Source organism: Barbatula barbatula (assembly GCF_947034865.1).
Source record: "Barbatula barbatula genome assembly, chromosome: 9".
In the NCBI taxonomy this organism is placed as follows: domain Eukaryota; kingdom Metazoa; phylum Chordata; class Actinopteri; order Cypriniformes; family Nemacheilidae; genus Barbatula; species Barbatula barbatula.
The window spans coordinates 3492484-3513759 of record NC_136772.1 but is presented as its reverse complement, the minus strand read 5'-3'; the positions used below and the strand labels follow the sequence as shown (position 1 = coordinate 3513759).

Genomic DNA, 21276 nt, shown 5'->3' with positions numbered 1-21276 from the left:
TGATCTCTCTATTAAATCAATTTGATAACTAATGTTTTAGAACTAATACAATCTTTACGTGTAACAATGGAATTTCTTCTAAAAATCCATTACAACAACTCAGTTGTAAATACAGGGAAATATAGACTTTTTGGGGACTTTACAATGTTGAAAACCGTTAAATGTTTCATGGTAATGCTGACGTTAGAATCGCTCCGATGTGTATCGAAAAGCATTGTTGACTTAGTCATTCAACCAAATCGGAGAGCAAATTTATGACACAATGCAAAAGTTAAATATATGAAACACTGAGAGGTTTAAAAAAAGTGATAAAGAATCTTTCATGTGAAAGATGAGCGTGATGTTTGGAGAGCTTTGATTTTTGTGCGCATTAAAATCATCTGTTAAATTCATCCACATGCTTATAACTCTAGTCTCTCTACCCACAATGCACATATACCTCCTAAAGATCGGCTGATTGCTGCTTTAAACAAGTGTGATACGATAAGTGTCAAGCTTTGATCATGTCAGATGTATGCCTGAGGCTAAAGGTGAGAGCGGCTCTCTCTGCTCTGTTCTTCTCTCTCTCTTCCTCTGCCTTTAAAAAGCAGAACTGTCCTCCCAGGCTTGTCATGTGCGATCAATGCTGAGATTTTGAGGTCAGACAACAGGAAGTTGATCAGGTGTTTGCAGGTGAGTCCGGTCAAGCAAAGCAGTAATGTGGGAAAACACTTGATGCATGCAAAAACCAAAAAAGAGGGAAAATATAAAGAGCTCTTCTTCATAAAACAGTTATCTCACATTGATGTGCAACAGTGTTTGGTCTAACTAGTTATTTGGTAATTTGTTACTGTAATTGAATTACGTTACCCTTGAAAAAGTACAATAAAGGATTACTCTTATTTTCTCTGTAATTTAATTACAGTTACTTTTGATGTAATTGAACTAAATTCTGTGTAATATATTCAATAGTGGAAATTACATCAAAATAATAAGTCTAAGTTTAAAATGTATCCTTTAATGTAATCTTCTCACATTTTTTATACTTTTGTCAGTAAATAAGAATATGAAGTTATTGATTATTTATTAGAAATAATTAAATAAGTGTTTCACGTCTATCCTTGAATCCATTCTAATCAAGGTTGATGTAGGAGAGAGTAAATTTTACAGTAATCTAATAACACTATTAAATATGTTATTGGTAACTAGTAATTCATTACTTTTTCAGAGTAACTTACCCAACACTGATGTGCAAACATTATGGATTTGATCTCATGGTAATGCACTTAAGTAACTATGGATAAAAGCGTCTGTCAAATGCATAAATGCAATTTCCCGAAATTCAAGTACTGTATGTACTGTATTTATAAACAGTGCACCAGCATAGACATTTCGGATGGTAATGATTTGTAAGTGCTGATGGCTAAGATGATGGACAAAATATTTTCAGTTCTTAATATAAGATTACTAAACAATGTGACTTTAATGAATTACTATAAAATGTGAGGTCACTATAAGCATTTTTAAAGCTAAGTGCGCAGCTCGTCCAATCAGAATTTAGGGTCGGCAGTATTCTTTATAAGGACCTCCATAAATAATGCAGAAACTATCTATTTTTGTTGTGTCGTGCTGCACTGTGCTCATTCGGTGTAGACGTGACAGATGCGTGCCAAAACAAATAGAGAGAGGAACAGTTTGGGAGAAGAAAATGTGAGAATATATAAATATACACTATTTAGAGTATTCAAACAGACGCACTTTTGTGGTTCAACATGTAAATCAGAGACAAGTACAAAACACATGTTTAAAATTAATAGGTTGTGACCCTTAGCAAATGGTTTGTAGTGAATACCGCTGAATACTCTGCAGGCGAGAGTTTGTTTAAGAGTCACAGAAGGTAAATGTTAATTCCTTGGCAACCTTACATTGTATAACAGTTTGGGTTTAATTAGCAGCTTTACGCAGATATTGAATTCGATGCCAGATTGTGGCCGTGGAGTAAAAATATAAAGTAACTAAAAGTCTGTTCATTCAGAGACCACAGAGAATGCGAGAGAGAGGGTAGAAAATAGAGATTGGGACGGAAAAATGTACGTTGGATACAAACACCGGCTGATAGATCCTTTACTAAAAAGGCTGTAGCAATTTGTAGCAACTTAAAAGCCATGAAAGCAATTTCTCTGTGAGAGTGTGTCCCCACCATCCAGGTGAGATCTCCAGAGAAATCCCACCTGTCTCTGTGACAGCTCTAGACTCTGAGGAGGGGATCAGCCCAGCTTTACCAGCCCTATATGTATGAGATATTACATTGTTCCACATACCTGTGCATTAAACTTCAAATACATTCATAAGATGTGGAGACACATATGTCCGGGCTGGTCAACCATGCCTTTATGAGACTTTACAGTACGGGCCATTACGAAACCCATGGCTAAAACCTCACAGATGGAAAGGGAACACAAACGTGTTCCTGCAGCCTAATTCAACACTAATGCGTTTCGCTGGAAGCTCTTAGCAGAAAATGAACGTGGAACTTTTCCACTCAATGTGTGTCTATCACAGGCAGGGAGGGCTTGGCACACACGTGTAACATCTGGGCAGGAAGCAGTCTGTTAATGGAGGGTCAGGAGCTTGAAGAGTCAGGTGAGGACTGGTGAGTCTCAATTGCTAAGCGGTTCGCAGATATTCTTAACGTGCCTTTGACCGGGCCATGTGGACATTATCTAGCAATCTACACCAATCCCTCAAATACAGAAGATAAAATGATATATTAGTTTGGGAATCTGGCAACCCTGGTGTGAGTCTGATATCTGGGATGTGCATCCCCAACGCAAGCCTTCAAAGACATGATTACCTACATAAAAAAGCAAACGCACATTAAACATTATCGATGTCACAATATTTTTGAAATATAAAATATCGGTTTGTTGTGTAGAGATCTTCGACATCGTCTAATAATAATATCTGTTGCAGTTTTTCAAACACTAAGAAAGTGATGTACACATAAATGCTGATTCTATAATGTGAACTTAAATGTTTTCATCTATTAATTGGCCAAAGCCCTAAAAATGTCATGTGGTGTGACCGTGATTTATCTTCAAATAAATTAATTTCCTTGACATCCTTAATATTTTGTACTAATCTTTATTATTTAAACTGTTTAAACAATGCATTTGCATTTCTTTGAATGTTGGTAAGTATCATCTCATATTTATGTTCTATAGTTTTGTCTTCTTAAATTAACAGAATCAACAAACTTATGTTCTTATTATCCTGAAAATCATACACAACTGATATAAATGTTTTAAAAAACCAATAACTTAAGCACACTGCATCAGAGATTCCTATTTAAGACTCAAATTATATATATTTAATTTTGAACACAATTATTAATATATGATTGGTCGCACCACATGATTAGTGGTCGTTATATGTCATTGACCCAAATATATAAGAGCCACAATGGTTACAAACTCCCTCCGCCTTCCCACACTCACATTTAAAAATACGGAGTGTCTATTTACATTGAGTACAAATAGCCCGCCTTGTTGGCAGAGACTTTTTCCACTCACTCCGCCTACCGATATGGGATTGGAAAAGACAAAGTGTAAGAACGACACCATTTAAAACAGTGACTCCAGTGGTGTTACGTATGTATGGCTTGGCATGGGAGACCGGAGTTCTAGTCCTCCTCTCACTGAAAATGCCCTTTAACCTTTTTCTATTACATTACAGATCATAAAGGGATATGTTTCAATAAAATTGATTTAAGACTTTTAAATCTATTTTCTATTTAAACTCAGTGTAAATAGCACCCGTCACTATTTTCACTTTGTGTAATAGCATCTATAGCCGCTGCCTTTAAGATAATATAAGATGAATTTCTCTGACAGCATTCAATTCAAAAAACATTTCATTAGACAGTAATAAAATCATTCTTGTAAATTATTTTGACCATGGTAATCGTGTTCTAAATATCTTATTTTGTTGCAAATCTTTAATGTAAATATATACATCAAGCCTACATGGTATGTGTTGGGCTAGTGGTTCTATTGTTCCAGCTCATTTACTAACTCTTTGAACCATATAGACTGAGTAGACATGTGTTTGCATGAATTTGACCTTGTGTCGCTGTCCAGTGTTGTCAAATGAATGTTCATTGGCCATCAAAAGCTGACAGAACAGACGGGCAGAGCGCTGTTAAGTGATGCATAAAAGCAGGAAAACTGCCCAAAGCCTTAAATGGTATAAGTCATGTTGATGGGGGTCTTTCACAATGCTGAAGCATGTGGAAATCCGAGAGTGAAATCTGTTTACACTAGAGTACAGTATCACCTGCTCTACCATTACAAACAGGCTGTGTTTCTGCTGGGCATTTAACCAAATTATCTAATTTCATCATCATTGGAAACATTTTCAGATTCTGAGAAACTATTAGAAAATAAACATTATTCCATGTTAAAGTATGTGTTTCAACTTATTCTTCAGAGCAAGAAAATCAATTAAGCTTATACATCATAAATGGGTTTACGGGTTTGTTTAAATTCTTCACAGTGTGCAGTATTGATGTTAGCCTTACAGCTAATTACAGTATTTAGAACTGAAAACTGAATAATCTAAATCTATAAATGGGCAACGGACATACTACTGATTAAAATGGCACAGACAGACACACACAACACACACAATTTCTCAAACAGACTATAAATAACGATGATGAGACAGGACTGTATTTACCACTCATTACACCCAAGAGATCCACAGAGACAAGCCAAGAGAGAAGAAGTTACCGGAGTGTAAAGGCACAGAGAGAAGAAAATACAGAGTGATGGAGAGAGAGAGATTAAGAGACAGGGTGTGTGAGCAGGAGATCAAGAGAAGATGAAAAGAGGGCTCAAGAGAAGAATCACTACAGGCCTCCCTAAATGCTCCCGAATGTATATTTGAAAACAAAATATTAAGTGTATTGTCAATTTGATTCCAGTAAAAAACGTTTTTTTATAAATCCTGATTCAAGTTTGTCCAAGTCCTGGTTTCCCACCCTGAGAGCGTGAGACAAGCAGCAGGCCTTCACACACCAGGCCTCCAACTTACTGATTCAACTCATGTGGTGCTTATAAAAACCATGACACACACCATTTCCATATAAGCACTCCCTCTCGCTGCAAACTTGCTGTAAAAGTCACATTATTTCACTTCAACTTGATCCAAAGTATACATTACACATCTCAGCCACATCCTGGAGCTCAAGAGACAAGCTGGTTTAATTGTGTTTACTCCATTTTGTGACTTAGTATCAACGCATTGGGTTTCCGAAAGGTCTCGGGTGTGACTACTCTCCTGCTTTAGCTTGAAAACATTTTAAAGTGAATAAGAGAGAGAGAGAGTAAACACGGGGAGAGGAATGGTTTGGCTAAACACATGTACAGTATTTGTCCTGGACATTCTTCACTGTCTGAAGGGAGACTGAGACTTGAGTAAGACGTGTTCCTGGTTAAATTGGCACGTGTGGGTGTTTCTCAGTGGGGAAATGTGAATGGGAAAGTGTGATGTTTTGCCTTAAAACTTGCAACAGTGTCAAGGTTGGACTTTACACCACCAGACAGCAGAAAACACATTTACGATTTTAAAGGAGATGAAAGATTTGATGGCATCACGTTCTCTAAGATCTCAAAACTCCAGACTTTTGATAACACCTAGAATAACTAAATCCACCAAAGGGGGGGTCGAGCTTTCTCACAAATAGCACCTAAACTCTGGAATAGCCTTCCTGATACTTTTCAAGGGTCAGACACACTCCCAATTTAATCTAGATTAAAGACACATCTTTTCCGCCAAGCATTCACTTAATGCAAAAAATGCATTGAGTGAATTTAACTTGTTCTATAAACACCATGTACTGTGCTGTGTTTTACCTTTTTTTGCTTTTCTTATTTTCTCCTGTAAAGCTGCTTTGGAACAATGCACATTGTGAAAAGCTCTATATAAATACAATTTCATTGAAATTTCTTTTTTGAGAGCTACATTACAAAAGGTTTCAGGTTAAATACAAGTTGAGCTCTATTGACAGCATCCATGGCATTAGCACAGAAAAGATCTGTAAAAAGTTCTCAGTAGTCAGTTATGAACTTACAGCGGACATCCATTATAGGGTGAGGAAGATATGTACGGTTATCTACACACGGTTTCAAAATCACAGCCACAATATTTACACAACATGGCAATGAATTATTAACAGAACTTGACATTCTAATGCAATATTTCAACTTTTCTTAAGGTCAAATGGGATGTCAAGTTACTTCACAAAATTCTGGAGCAAACTCTACCCATTCCGAATTTAAAGTTCATCTGCATAAAACAACACTTTTTAACAACACCCAAATTCTATTTACTCACCCTCAAGTTGTTCTAAATCTGTGTAAATCTCTTTGTTCTGATGAACACAGAGATAGCTATTTGGAAGAATGCTTGTAACCAAACAGTCTTGGCCCCCATTGACTACCATAGTAGGAAAATCTGCTCTATAAATTAATTTGTTCTGTTGAACACAAAAGAAGATGGCCATGAACTGTTTGTTTACAAGCTGTCACAAGCATGCCAGGCTCCACCCACTCCCAAGCATCACGTGCAGCTTCTCCGGAGTATTAATCACACACACCTGCAACTCATCATCACCTCATCACCGCCAGCACTTAAGGCCCACGTTCACACTCAATCACTGTCCGGTCTTGTTTGTACGACTCAAAACTCAAGGACTCTCCCGCATTACTCGTCTTCGTCTTCGTCTTCGTCTTCGTCTTCGTCTTCGTCTTCGTCTTCGTCTTCGTCTTCGTCTTCGTCTTCGTCTTCGTCTTCGTCTTCGTCTTCGTCTTCGTCTTCGTCTTCGTCTTCGTCTTCGTCTTCGTCTTCGTCTTCGTCTTCGTCTTCGTCTTCGTCTTCGTCTTCGTCTTCGTCTTCGTCTTCGTCTTCGTCTTCGTCTTCGTCTTCGTCTTCGTCTTCGTCTTCGTCTTCGTCTTCGTCTTCGTCTTCGTCTTCGTCTTCGTCTTCGTCTTCGTCAGTTATCCTGATTAAGTATAATCCAATAAACTACTTGTATCTGCATCTCCTGATTTCCGTGTCCTGTGTTTGTAACAAGCATTCTTCCAACTGTCCCTTTAAGAACGTGTGCATTGTTCACTGTAAGTGCATTATTGTACACGTAAAGACCCGGCACATTTTGTTCTTTAAGAAATATTGTTTTTAAATTACATGAAAATCAACACAATATTACAGACAGAACAGAATAAATTACTTTTAGGCTGCAAAAAATATAATATAGTTTTAAGCTATTTTAAGTACTGTTATTTATTCTAGCAGACCAAAATTAATGTCCAACTTTCTTTTCAGGTGTCCCAGCTCTTCACACAGTAACTGCATTCACAAACACAAATTCAATTCCAGCCCTTATTGCTTCAGTCTATACACAGAGAATGCAGTTCTCACAGAAGGTTCTGAATGAACATGTTGAACTCTGAAACAGAACTAACCTCATGCAGGGCCAAAAACAATTCTCACCACCAGCAGCCATTCTAGAGTCAGATATTTGGGGCTAAGCCCAGACTTCTGGGATTCCATATGGATCATGGGCTAAATATTCTAATATACTTGTCTTTATGATCATAGGTGCCACCCTTCTAATCTTGATTGGGCTGTATTGTGCTGTTTCTAATGCAAGAATGCATCTGTGTTAATGCCCCTAAGCTTATCAACCATCTAAAAAGGGAAGGAGATGCGCTTGAAAAATATCCCTTGAAATCAGGTCAACTAAAACAACCGCGCATCTGACCCTAGAAACCATAGCACAGTGATACAAACATTTCCACCCTTAACTCCCAACTGAATTAACATGTGCACTTCAGCCGCATAGCGAACAGTTGGCCCTGCGTGCATGTGAAGTGTTCCATTACGGAGAGTCGCTGCGAGCATGCCATGGGTCTGCCAATATGTGTAACTATATATGTGAGATCCATCACATAGGTTGATCATCACCTTCACGCCAACATCCGTTGACTGGTTACGAAACCATCAATATTTCTGAGCTATTTAGAAAAAAGGATGATGTTTATGCAAAAATATCATCCACTGTAATAGAATATGAGCCAGTGGAGTAGAAACACATTTGCTTAAAACAGCCGTGGACAGATTTGCTACTTGCTTATGTTAGTTAGAGACTGGACAAACTGAGTGGCCGGCCTGTGTATTCTCATTTTAGATTTGATCATTTAACAGACACTTTTGTACAAGTGTCTGCTAAATGTGTTCAACATTTGGCCTTGAATACTAGAAAAATAGTTATCAGATAAAACCAGAAAATGCTCTCAATGCAACATGAGTTCGGTCCATGCATTTCTGCAAAAACAGAGTTTTGAAGGGAATTATAAGTGCACTCACCCTTAAAGCTGACATGCACACAAAAAGCCAACAATACTCATCTTATTTGGGAAATATTTAATAGAATCGTAAAGTAGAAAAACTGATATGTTAATAGCTGAAGCATGTTTGTTTGGGTTCCCCTCTGTGCATAAAAGTGTGGCTGCTGACACAGGTCGGGTCATTGTATTTACCCCCACCTCACCACTCCGGCTTAGATAGGAGAGAACGTGATGCTGTTACTGATGAATAAAGCCACATAAACTCTATAAGCAGGAATAAATGGAAGATCTGACAGATTATATTCTGACAGTATCAGGCTGTCAGCTCTAGCAGCACCAGGGCAGACAGGGGGCAAAATATCTCATTTTGCCCTTCAGCATTACGAGAAGATGGCTCTAAGGAACTGCCATTGCATTAGTGGCACTTCCTGTCACTGCAGAGAAAGGAGGACACACACACACACACACACACACACACATTAAACAAATTAATAAACAAGTAACACCACATACACAGCAGGGTCCGCACAGTAAAGGAACACCTGGAAATATCACTATCAGGGACATATGAAATAGTGGGCTGGATGAGTCATGGAATAAATAAAAAATCATGGAAATGTATAAAGTTAACACATTTTTCTAGCATCCAGTAGTCACAAATGACTGGAAAGGACACTAAGAGATCATGGAACAGTACAAAAATATTTATAATGATATTCGATTTGTTTTATAAAAGCTATACTTTATAAGGTTACTTTTTGTACGTATCTTGCAAGGGTTAAAGTTATATTGTTGCCAAATGGGGTAAGAAGAGGACCGTTTTGAAAACTATGTACTATGTACAGCTTAAGATATATTCTCTACAATTATTGTATAAATGTATCTTGTTGAATGTAATTTTTTTACTGGAAAACAAACAAAGTAATTTTGCTCATATAGTCCAAAAGTCTCGGATCTTCACAGGCAGGTGCATGCTCACACACCGACTTGCTCTGTATCGCAATAAGACAGAAATCCTCACGTCAACAGGAGGTGGATATATGCTTGGTTAGGGTTAACAACTAAACAGTGTGGGAAACAGAGCGATAGATGGTACGGGCATGTCCTGATGGAGGACAGCGATCACAGCATCTTTAAGAAAAAGGGGCAGAGTGAAGGTTAGACTCACCTCACTGTGGGACATTCTAATGAACCTGGCTATATACAGGAAGCATGCAGCCAAATTTAATACTTTTTAAGACCTTTTTCAAGACTCTTTCCTTACATTTTAAGACCTCATCGCCACTTTTTAGTTTTAATCTGTTACATTGGCGACACTTTAACTTACATTTACTATATAATGATTGTAAGATAGCACAACTAAACAGTCTGATTAATTAAACATCATTTAGGAGGGTGGGAATGAAGCAAGAGAATTAATTGAATGACTATAACCAATGCAAGGTTTATTAGAAAGAGAAACAAGGCTACACTAAACGGCCTCTGACACACAGAGCAATACACCTCAAGGTTATTCCTCAGCCATGGTTCCAACTCTTTATCCTCCAACCATGTTGTTTAACAACCGAGTGTAAATGGACCTCCCACTATTCGCCTACCTACTCGATTAACTTGAGGCAAACTTTAGCATATGACCTCTTTGGACTAGGGATGCACGGAAGTGAAAATTCTTTGCCGAAGCGGAATAAAAATAAAACACTTGGCCGAATACCGAACACGGCTTTTCTTATGTTTTCTATTTAAGCCATTTTTTACCATAAACTAAATGGTAAAAATGTACATTTTTAAATATTTAAAACAAAAATAGAGCCCTCTTCCTTCTTGAATATCCTATATTAGGCCTATAACTGACTGCTGAAAGAATGTCCTTCAACATTATAAAATAAAACTATGAATAAATGAAAACTGTTGGATTATTATTGGCTACACTGCAAAATTATTTTAAGAAAAAAAATCCATGCAAGCAATTCTGACTGACAACCGTTTCAGTTCACGTCTCTCCTCCAGACTGCCCCCACAAAAGCTGATTGTTCTCTCAGTTGGACTCGTGGTGCGAGCGGCAGGCTTACTGTCAGACCGCCCTCGCCAGTCTGAAGTACACAAGTTACCGACCGGTAAATACGCTTTCATTCAGAAATTTACTCCGGCGAGGCAGATGTTCCACACACTGCCGACATGTTTGCGGCAGTAATAAAGCGCGCCCCCCTCTCTTTCTCTCTCCCTCTCTCTCTCCGAGCGGGTTGATCACATCACATGTCATTTTTTGCTATTTTCGGTTTCCAAACATTTGGTGCTAAATGTAATACCTTGGAAAATGGCATTTAAGACTTTTTAATACTTTTTATTGGCCTTACTTTTCTCTACAATTATTTATCAAGTTTTAATACTTTTTAAGACCCCGCGGACACCCTGATATATATGGTGTGAACCAATATGAGAGATGAATTATAAAAAAAGTCTAAAAGACAGGACTGACATTTTATCAATGTACATAAGTTGCTGGAATGTAAAGAGCTGGGGATGACGTCAGAGCAACTTTATCAGCTCAACTTCATGCTAGTATGTGTGAGTTTGTCAACAGCATGTTTTTTGTCAGATATTTGGGGTAAAAATATGTTTACATATAATGCTCACTAAATGAGTGCCGATTGCAATGAGCTCAGACCATTTCTCTAGGATTGCAAAAGATTATACAGAATTCAACCTTTAATATTTATGAAATATGACATAGTGAAAAACGAATTAAAACAGAAAATGTGGTCAACAGATAATACACGGCTAAATCCCCAAGTATGTTTTCCAAATTGTTGATTGAGGGTTAGGAAAAGGGCATTCAATTATTGGATGAGCCGTAGTGCAATATCGTTCATATTTGAATGGATTACAGGTCACAAGCGATTTACGATCATAGCACAATGCAACCAGGGAAAAACAAGTAGAGCAATGCTGGAAATATTTCATTATCATAACAGCGGACGAAAAAAGGCCTTGTTTGTACCCACAGCTGCTGTGTATTCAGGATTTGGGATTTACCCGCATAATTATCTTCCAGTTGGTAATCCACTGCTGACCAATCATCTGAGAGATGGGGTTTACAGAGGTCAGCTGTTACCCTACTTGTGTGGACCTTAATGCTATATTTGCAACTCTACGCAATCAGATTATTCTTAATCTAAATGACTCTCATCTTAACTGAATAGATCATCTTTAAACTGAATAATAAAGAACAAGTGAACATGAACATCACGCTCTTATTTTGCCTTATTTGCATTCGTAAAATATCTCACAGTACTCATATCCCTCTGGAGAATTTAATGACATAAATAAAGCGTCCTGAACCAGCGAAAATGTAAAGAGGGCTGAAACTGAATCTGTATTTAACAGACTCCTCCATTTCAAGCAGCAGAGATTTCCAGATGAATTCATATCTCAATCTGAAATGGACAGCTGAACTAGTTTCAATTACCACGGCTTTCCTTAAACGGTGACGATTCATGAAAAATTAAGAAGCCAAACGCTGCTTACAGTATATCCGCTAACGCATAGCGATACTTGACATTGAGAGACAGAAAAAGAGGTAGAGTGTTGTCATGCAAAATACAGGCTGCAAGCGATGTTATAGGAATTATAGAAATTTCCAATCAGGCATCAAATAACACACCCAAGACAAGTTCTTACAGCCAATGTGCTCTAAGAGGAGGATTGAACCTTGAATCACTGGAACCCAGAGTCAGGCCATAAGATAAGACGGCAGATCACATTAAGCGTTTCCTCTCTATGTAGAGATGCATTAACTCACTGCCTCCAATGTCTAAAGCTGCCTCCAATGGTTACTAACAGAGCAAGACATTGGACCATACAGCATTTCTGCCTGTTCAGTAGCTTTGAGAGATATCGTGTATGAGCTCTTATCTGCTGGCATCAGACGTAACGGGTGTGAGTTACCTCTCTCACACTCTGGTGTCAGTGTTGAAAGGATTAGAGGAGCCCTAATGTTTCCCATCTGTCATTGAGCCAAACCGTCCCTCAGCTCATCCGATTCCACAAGCTGCTGCCTTCCTCAAAATCACAATCAACAAATGACTCCCCTGCCTCTGATTAAAGTCCAGATCCTGTTTTAATCCGCTAAAGGTTTGTGGTACGGCAGACAGTTCAATTTTGTTTACGTCAACATTTTTCGGATATATCGTTAAATGTATTTGTCTCACATTTGGCTTCATCTCTGCATGTACCACCTGTGCGGACCTTCAATCCAAAGGCTGCTCTTAGATGTGCTAAAAAAAGACGGAAGAGGCTGCGTTCCAAAACCTTGTGAGCTGCCTACGTAGGCACCATTTTTTAAAGCATTATACTCCCAACAAATAGCTGTTATAAAAGTAAGGAGTTGAAAGTTTTTGTCCAAAATTCAATAATCAAAAAGGAAATCCAAGAAATGTTATACGTGAAATGAATTCAATACCATGAAAATGATCTTAAGCATTTGTTTCGGTCACTTATGATAGTGTGTGATGGTTATGTAATGCCTAAGAAGGGTTAGTAGACAGTACACAGCAAGGTAGCTTACTAGGTTTGGAAACGGATCTAATCTGTCCATCACATGATCCTATCTGATTGAGTTACATGCATGTCATTATCTGGGATTAGGAACGTCGTAAAATTTGTGACATCGTAAAAACACGATGAGTACCTGAACATTAATGAATTCTATTAATAATGAACATCCTGAAACAGAAATAGGAAGCTTTCATCAGACTTTTGGTGGGTTAAAAAATAACCGGAGGCCTCTACTAAATAAACCACTACAGTCACAGCAACTGCTGTAGTTTAGCTTCTCTCGAAGGTCTAATACTCAGACCTGGAATTCTGTGGTGGCAGGAAGGTTTATGCCACCGACTGACCACCTCTGATTGACGTAAAGTCTAAGGAACTTAGAAGTCTGGCTAAAGACAGACGCCTCGTGCTGGCAGCCCATCAAACGGACGTAAGTGAAAGCCATGAAGCCCATGAGTTGAACCGAGAGCTTTAAGAGGCCATGGCAACGCTCAACCTGATTATAGGAACTGAATCAGCACTTTACCTCCACTGCTTTAGAAGCTATACGAATTGGAATGGATATAATGGCATGAAATTCAATTTGTCCGATCTAAATCTGATGCGGCAGTGAAAAAAAACGCAAGGCGAACAGTTCAACCTAATATCAGGTCAGATCATGAAACCTGAGAGAAGTGGGTTGATGGTTTGGGGAGAAAGCAATGTCTGCTGCTCAATTTTAACTACAGACAGCAATGTCATTTCAAACCTGTATGACTTTCTTCTGCAGAAGAGAAAAAATATTATTTTGAAGAATGTTGTTAACTGGCACCCATTCACTTGCATTGGTTTTGTTACCATATAGTAGAAGTAAATGAGTGCCACTGCTGTTTGGTTACCAACTTTCTTCAAAATAGCTTCTTTAGTTTTTTGCGGGAGAAAGAGACTTAGAAAGGTTTAAAATGACAAGAGGGTGAATAAATGATGACAGAACTTTCATTTTTGGATGAATTTTCACTTTAAGACACACTTTAGGATTCATCTAAGCCAGCATTCGTCTCCCTCATTATCCAGCATTAAGGAAATTCTGGACATTGTTCTCGAATCCAGAGTGCGACCAAATACACGACTTAGTCCTGTCCTAGATATTGAAATTCGCAAAATTATGATCTCACATTTACTGTATATACAGTTTAACAGACTCGATACACTAATGGTTAAAAAAAGACCACCTAAAGAAGTGCCATAGTAAGAAAAGTTCAACTTATTTTGCTGGTGATGTAGGACTGTTGCTGGAGGTTTTAATTGGGTGCTGTTGGGGACATCATTTTAAACAGCTGACTCCTTTTATTTTACATAAGAACCTTATTTTATCACAGAAAAAAACAACTGGAAACTGAACTGGGAATTGTAGTGAAATGAACGGTGTAAGCCACACAAGCACCACAACTCACACATGAAAATAACCCGTTTGGTGTGAACCAAGCATTACAATTTAGCATCTTAACTTTAGTATAAACTGCCATCTAGACAGACAGCTTATACAGTAAGGATATAACAGATAATGTTTATTATGCATCTGCCGTACAGAATGACCCATTTTAATGAAGCGTGCCAAATCTGCCACTGGGCTTTTCAATTTACATGCGTGTTCTGTGTTTACTCAGGTATTACATAATGCATAAGATGCTCTCTCATTAGGGGAATGTATTGTCACCTCAATCTCTCCCACTGCACCCATCACATCTGTCCCTTGGTAACGGCTCATGGTGCGAATTCTCACAGTTAAGCTTTAAAAAAATGCACGAGACAAACTGACACTTAAACAAGCAGAAACTGGCCAAATAAGCATGAGCTTGGCGATGCACCTCATGCAGCATTTGCATGATCGTGGAAACCAAGAACAACATACAGTGAATCAAAGGAGCACTTTGGCTGTTGTAAGAAACAAGCGTGCAGCCCCAGGTGACAAGGGGGACATCCACACAGGGCGAGAGCCGGACGGCAGGGTGGGGCCTCCGGGTGAACGAATGACATATTGCAGATAATGTGTTTTATAGAGCGCAGCAGTGACTTTACTAGCCTTGGTTCTGGGAAGATTTCTATTAATTTACTCCATAGGGATCGAAAAAAAGCTTCCATAAAGAGCTCTAAGCCTTGAACCAAGTCAACCAGCCATGATATAAATGTCTGATTTGAATCATAGAAGGAGAACATTTAAAAAACCAACCACAAGAAAGGTACACTAGAGAAAATCGGCTTACAATTCCTGTCATCATTAAAAATAAATCTCTATGAAGAAAATGACGAAACATTTGTATTAAATTATTTTGGTTTCAGAGCTCTATTTAAACCCCTATGCCATAATGCTTTACACTTCTTAGACTCCTTTATTTCCCAAAAAACAACCTCAGTCTTGTCCGAGTATTCTGATTCATTACCCCTTTTCCTCACCCATATTTCCTGTCTACCAACTTCAATCTTCATTCCCGCTGCTAATTACTGGATCTAGCCGACCTTCCCCATATCCTAGTTTCCCAGCTAAGGTTATCATTCCTTAAACTCCGCTGAGACGCAGGAGATGTGGAGGCAATTTATTTCTGCCCCATTCCAAACCCAGCCAGAAGCAGCGGCCCCCTCCCGGGCTTTCCCGTCAGTAAAAATAAATGTAAGGTCAAAGGAACTACACACACAATGATGGAGGTGTACATACGTGTGGGTGTGTGTATTGGCAGTAATATTCATGCTACTTCAGGTCGCATTAGACGTCATGTCACAACTGCATGTCACTACTCCACAGCAGTTTTGACCTTAACAGCAAATTAGTTTTAATATCATTTAGCTGGAAAAACATTTGACAAAAGACTAATAAACCAACTGAGACATACAGGACTGGACAGTATAGTATGTATAACTTTTGTCTTTAATCTAAAATAATTGTATACTCTATTTATTTATTTAAAAAAAGTTATTTAATTTATTTGATAATTTAGGAACTATGTTATTTAAAGGTCCAATGTGAAATTTTTTGGAGGATGTATTGACAGAAATCCAATATAATATCATAACTATGTCTTCGGAGGTGTATAAAGAGCTTACATAATGAAGCGTTATGTTTCTATTACCTTAGAATGAGCTGTTTCTATGTACATACACCACGGGTCCCCTTGTACTTGTTTCTACAGTACTAAATGGACAAACTGCTCTAAAGAGACTAAACAAACCAATCAATGCCGTCTTAACTCTGTGCTCTGTTGCAATTCACAACCTCACCACTAGATGCTGTTACATTTCATACACTACACCTTTAATCATCAGCATATGCTGAAATATAAGATTTCAGTTCATACCGCAAGGCTTAGCTTAAGCCAGGACTGCATTAGTTAAATTAGGATATGTAAGTCACTTTTAATAAGATGCCTTAGAGAAAAAAATGACATTTCAGCCCTCTTTACATTTTCGCTGGTTCAGGACGCTTTATTTATGTCATTAAATTCTCCAGAGGGATATGAGTACTGTGAGATATTTTACGAATGCAAATAAGAATAACCAAAAGGCAAAGAATGGCATTGACATATTTAACAGGGCAATTTATTTTTGGTTAAGATAGGTCAAACATTCATTTTAGTCTTAAACCTTGTCTGTGAAACGAGGCAATAGTGTGGAAACAATGTGGTTTTAAAAAAGGCCACAGAATTACAGTAAAAGTGAATCTCATAGACTTAACAAACCAATTAATGCCGTCTTAACTCTGTGCATTATTAAGTTGATTTGAAAATATGAAAGCATCGTAAAACTAGGGGAGCATGCTCGTACATTACTTCTGTACCTCGCCTCATGGATCTCGTTCACGCATGATGGTGAGAGCCATAAATCACATCAGACAGAATGGGACTAATTACCAGTCACCTATGCAGGCATCTTCCAGCTGCTATACCACAAAACCAGCTCTTATTGCGGCGTGACAGCATGCCTTTTGTGGAGTGCACTAAAAGGATAGGAAAGCATAATATGGCTTTCAAAAGACAGAGGAATCTAAGTAAACAAAAATGCATGTGCAACTAGAAATACTGAGAATGGTGTGTGTTTATCTGTGGGTCAGTTTACTGTAAATAATGTAGTATGGTATTTCATGGTATGTTCCGATATTGGGTAAATATAAAGACATAGGATTTGTCCAGCATTTCATGGGTAAACTCATTTGCCAGGTCTCACCAATACTATAATAGTTGTGTCCAAGTCTGCAAGATTTCACACATCTTTCGTAAATCTATGATTTTGCTGTTTATATGATTAAACCATCATTGTGGATCCAGGATAACACCCTCCATATCAAATGCATCCAGTAACGGGATGCCTTGAACAGCACCACTGCCAAACCTCTTAAAATCAAACCATTATATCAGACTTCATTATGATGTGATGCCTGGCCCCCTCAGACTACTGCGCAAAAATGACACATTTCATTCTTAAGTAAATCTATGACTTTGTCAAAATTTTAACCTAGTTGACCTTGAATGACCAGTAATTGAACATCCCCATCTTAGGACCTTTCCTTTGAGGATACCTATGAAATTGTCAAGATGTTCTCATTAACCTTCAATAAACCATTAGTGGAGGTGAGAAGGTGTGTGAGTAACAAGGACATCCGAAATGGCAGAAAGATGAAAACGTATTAATTTTCCACAAGTGCAGCTATTGAGCAAGCAAGTGTGCATCGTCGTCTTTTGTATTTGTGACTGAGACAGCAGGTTAAATAACACCCCTGTGTATATATGAAATCTCCAGGTGAAGTACAATCACAAAGTGGAATTGAGTATTAGCTCTCTATACTTTTAAAATATATGTTTATATTAAAAACGAAGGAAATGGTGAAAAGCAAAGAGTGATGACAATCAATTTTCCATCTGTTTGTTTTCACTATTTTCAACACAAATCATGTTACAAAGTACCATCAGCAGTTCTGGATCTTCAAGGTCAACCGGAAAATATTGGCCACATTATAGAAATTTTTAATAGGTTGTATAAATTTGGTTTTTCCAGAACCCCATATTACTCCACTCTATTCAGAATGCCACTATATGTCTAGGAAGGTAAAATGTTGTCACAAAACAGTGAAATTCGCTTTTACACACTCAGAAATAAAAGACAAACTGATATAAGCAAAAGTACAGCCAAATATCTGCACGCTATATTAATTGTGCAGAATGAATTAATAAATTATAAGATCTATCAAATACCCAAGTTTCCTCATAATACAAACATAGAGTATATGCAATCTATAGACTTTGTGCTTACAACCACATTCTTATTGTCACTGTGGGTACATTTATCTCAGGGACAACTAGAACAAAAGCAGACTAACACGCGTTTATGGAAGGAACTTTCAAGCTGACCCATTTTTTCAAAATGAATGCACAAAGACTACAAAGAGTTTTGCTATTCGAGGCATGACGCAAATCTGCCAAGTCCTGATGTCGTGATGTGGAAATGACATAATTGCCCTGCTAATTATGTACAGGTAGAAAATATCCTTCTGCCTTATTCACGTTAAAACACATCACATCACATCACATAAAACCACAGATAACCATGGAGAGAACGAGATAAACAGAATCCGACATAGACAGTAACACTGGGCTTGGCTAGATTAAACCTGGTACAGTTACAAAGGAAAAACAAGAAGACATAACAAAATAAACTTAACATGAAAAGGGGATAAAACTGACATCGGAGTCATATCATTTCCGTTTCATTTCTTGTTTGACAACACCAAGTCTTAGAAAAGAGTGTTGAATTCACATCATTTATTTGAATAAATCTAAATATTAATCATAAATATGAAGGATGTAGACCCTCTAAATGAAGATTCATTTAGACCCATGTGCACGTTATGTAGTCTGTGTGTTTATAGCACCTTGGTCCTGGAGGAACGTTGTTTCTTTTCACTGTGTACTGCCTATTGTTGAAATGACAAACTTGAACTTGAACTACAAATGTATGCATTTTCTGTTCAACAACTTTGACAATAATGTATGAAAAAAACATCACACAAAGGGCACGAATACGAAGAAACACGAAGGAAAACTGCCAACTGTACAATCACAAATATACAGGGACTTTTTAGTAACGCTATCAAACTGTGAACGCTGCTCCAATCTTACAATTACTAGTAACAATCTTACAATTACTAGTAACAATCTTACAATCACTAGTAACAATCTTACAATTATTAGTAACAATTACAGTTACTAGTAACAATCTTACAATTACTAGTAACAATCTTACAATTATTAGTAACAATTACAGTTAATAGTAACAAACTTACAATTACTAGTAACAATCTTACAATTATTAGTAACAAACTTACAATTACTAGTAACAAACTTACAATTACTAGTAACAATCTTACAATTATTAGTAACAATCTTACAATTACTAGTAACAATCTTACAATTATTAGTAACAATCTTACAATTACTAGTAACAATCTTACAATTACTAGTAACAATCTTACAATTACTAGTAACAATCTTACAATTATTAGTAACAATCTTACAATTACAAGTAACAATCTTACAATTACTATAGCAATCTTACAATTATTAGTAACAATTACAGTTACTAGTAACAATTACAATTACTTGTAACAATCTTACAATTATTAGTAACAATCTTACAATTACTAGTAACAATCTTACAATTACTAGTAACAATCTTACAATTACTTGTAACAATCTTACAATTATTAGTAACAATCTTACAATTACTAGTAACAATCTTACAATTACTAGTAACAATCTTACAATTATTAGTAACAACTACAGTTACTAGTAACAATCTTACAATTACTAGTAACAATCTTACAATTACTAGTAACAATCTTACAGTTACTAGTAACAATCTTACAATTACTAGTAACAATCTTACAATTATTAGTAACAATTACAGTTACTAGTAACAATTACAATTACTAGTAACAATCTTACAATTACTAGTAACAATCTTACAGTTACTAGTAACAATCTTACAGTTACTAGTAACAATCTTACAATTACTAGTAACAATCTTACAATTACTAGTAACAATCTTACAATTACTAGTAACAATCTTACAATTACTAGTAACAATCTTACAGTTACTAGTAACAATCTTACAGTTACTAGTAACAATCTTACAATTACTAGTAACAATCTTACAGTTACTAGTAACAATCTTACAGTTACTAGTAACAATCTTACAATTACTAGTAACAATCTTATAATTACTAGTATCGTCCTTATTTGATCTTTTATAAACTACATACGCATTCCCATCACATACATACAGAAAATAAATGAATATGAAGAACCCCTGAACGTGTCTCCAAACCAAGTGATCCCATCAGCTGAGCCCGTGACGCCTATTGACTACACAGACAACATCGTCTAGTCTACACTGATTCTGAATGACAGTAAGATGTTTACAAAGTTAAGCTGCTCGTGACCAACACGCGCGCTTTCTTTACGGACGGAGTCTCCAATAGACACCACAGATGCGCTCGGGGAGCAATGCGCGCGAGCTCTCACGAAATCAAAGACCGGCGAGGAAACATCACATACAGATTCCTCGACAAATAAATTCTAAAACTAACTTTAAAGCGAACGTTGCCAACCTGTAGGTGAAGAAGCCTATAACGTGTCCGCTGTTGTAACGTTATTGCGAACGCTATATAAAACGTAGCTCGTGCTATACTATACTTCAAGTACACTTTACAGTAGGTCGGCTCGTCACAATCTGACCGGATCTCCGGTGCGTTTGTTCTTCTTAAATATCCCAAAGAAAACACGTTTGCGTGTGATTTTATTCACAACTGCGAAAGTCACTCACCTGCACAGCCGGTTCGCCGGTAAAGTTCAACGCACTTGGCTTCACTCTCCGGCAGGTTGCGCGGCACATACTGACCGTGTTTGAGGTGATGCGCCTCGTCCTGACTGGACTGTTATCAAATCCTACTAAGATGACGGCCATGCCGGTAATATTCATACGATATCTCCTCATTGGGCGGTTACTAGGCAACGTCAACGTCGTCTCGTTAATATTCAGGAGCTGGGTTCTGCCATTGGAGAGATTCCGGGAACGTCAGAGGGTTCACTTTAATATTCAGCAGCCGAGCCTTCGAGTAGGTGGGTGACGTCATCGCGATCTACTTAATATTCATGAGCATCAACGTCGCCATAGTATTCGTGCAGGATTGGTTATCTCAGAGTGGAAATCTCCACGCAGGCTTATCCTCGGAGCATATTTATACTCGAGTCATAGTTTTTAATTTAGCCACTAAATTGAAAAAAAAAAAAGACTTATAATCTGACTAAAA

General features: G+C 37.5%; 1 protein-coding gene across 2 annotated transcripts in view; it reads right to left on the bottom strand.

Annotated features, from left to right (window-relative positions):
* The window catches only part of znf385b (zinc finger protein 385B), a 101558-nt gene extending 80637 nt beyond the window's left edge, over positions 1 to 20921 (bottom strand). Inside the window, exon 1 of one of the 2 annotated variants that reach the window (XM_079463653.1) lies at positions 20790 to 20921. Coding sequence is in view for 1 of the 2 variants with exons in the window: in XM_079463652.1 (XP_079319778.1) it covers positions 6376 to 6484 (109 nt within the window). In the remaining variant the exon portion in view is untranslated. Of the gene's footprint in view, positions 1 to 6375; positions 6523 to 20789 lie in introns of those variants that run through there. The other variant, XM_079463652.1, reaches the window with a different exon arrangement.
* Between the last annotated feature and the right edge of the window lie 355 nt (positions 20922 to 21276).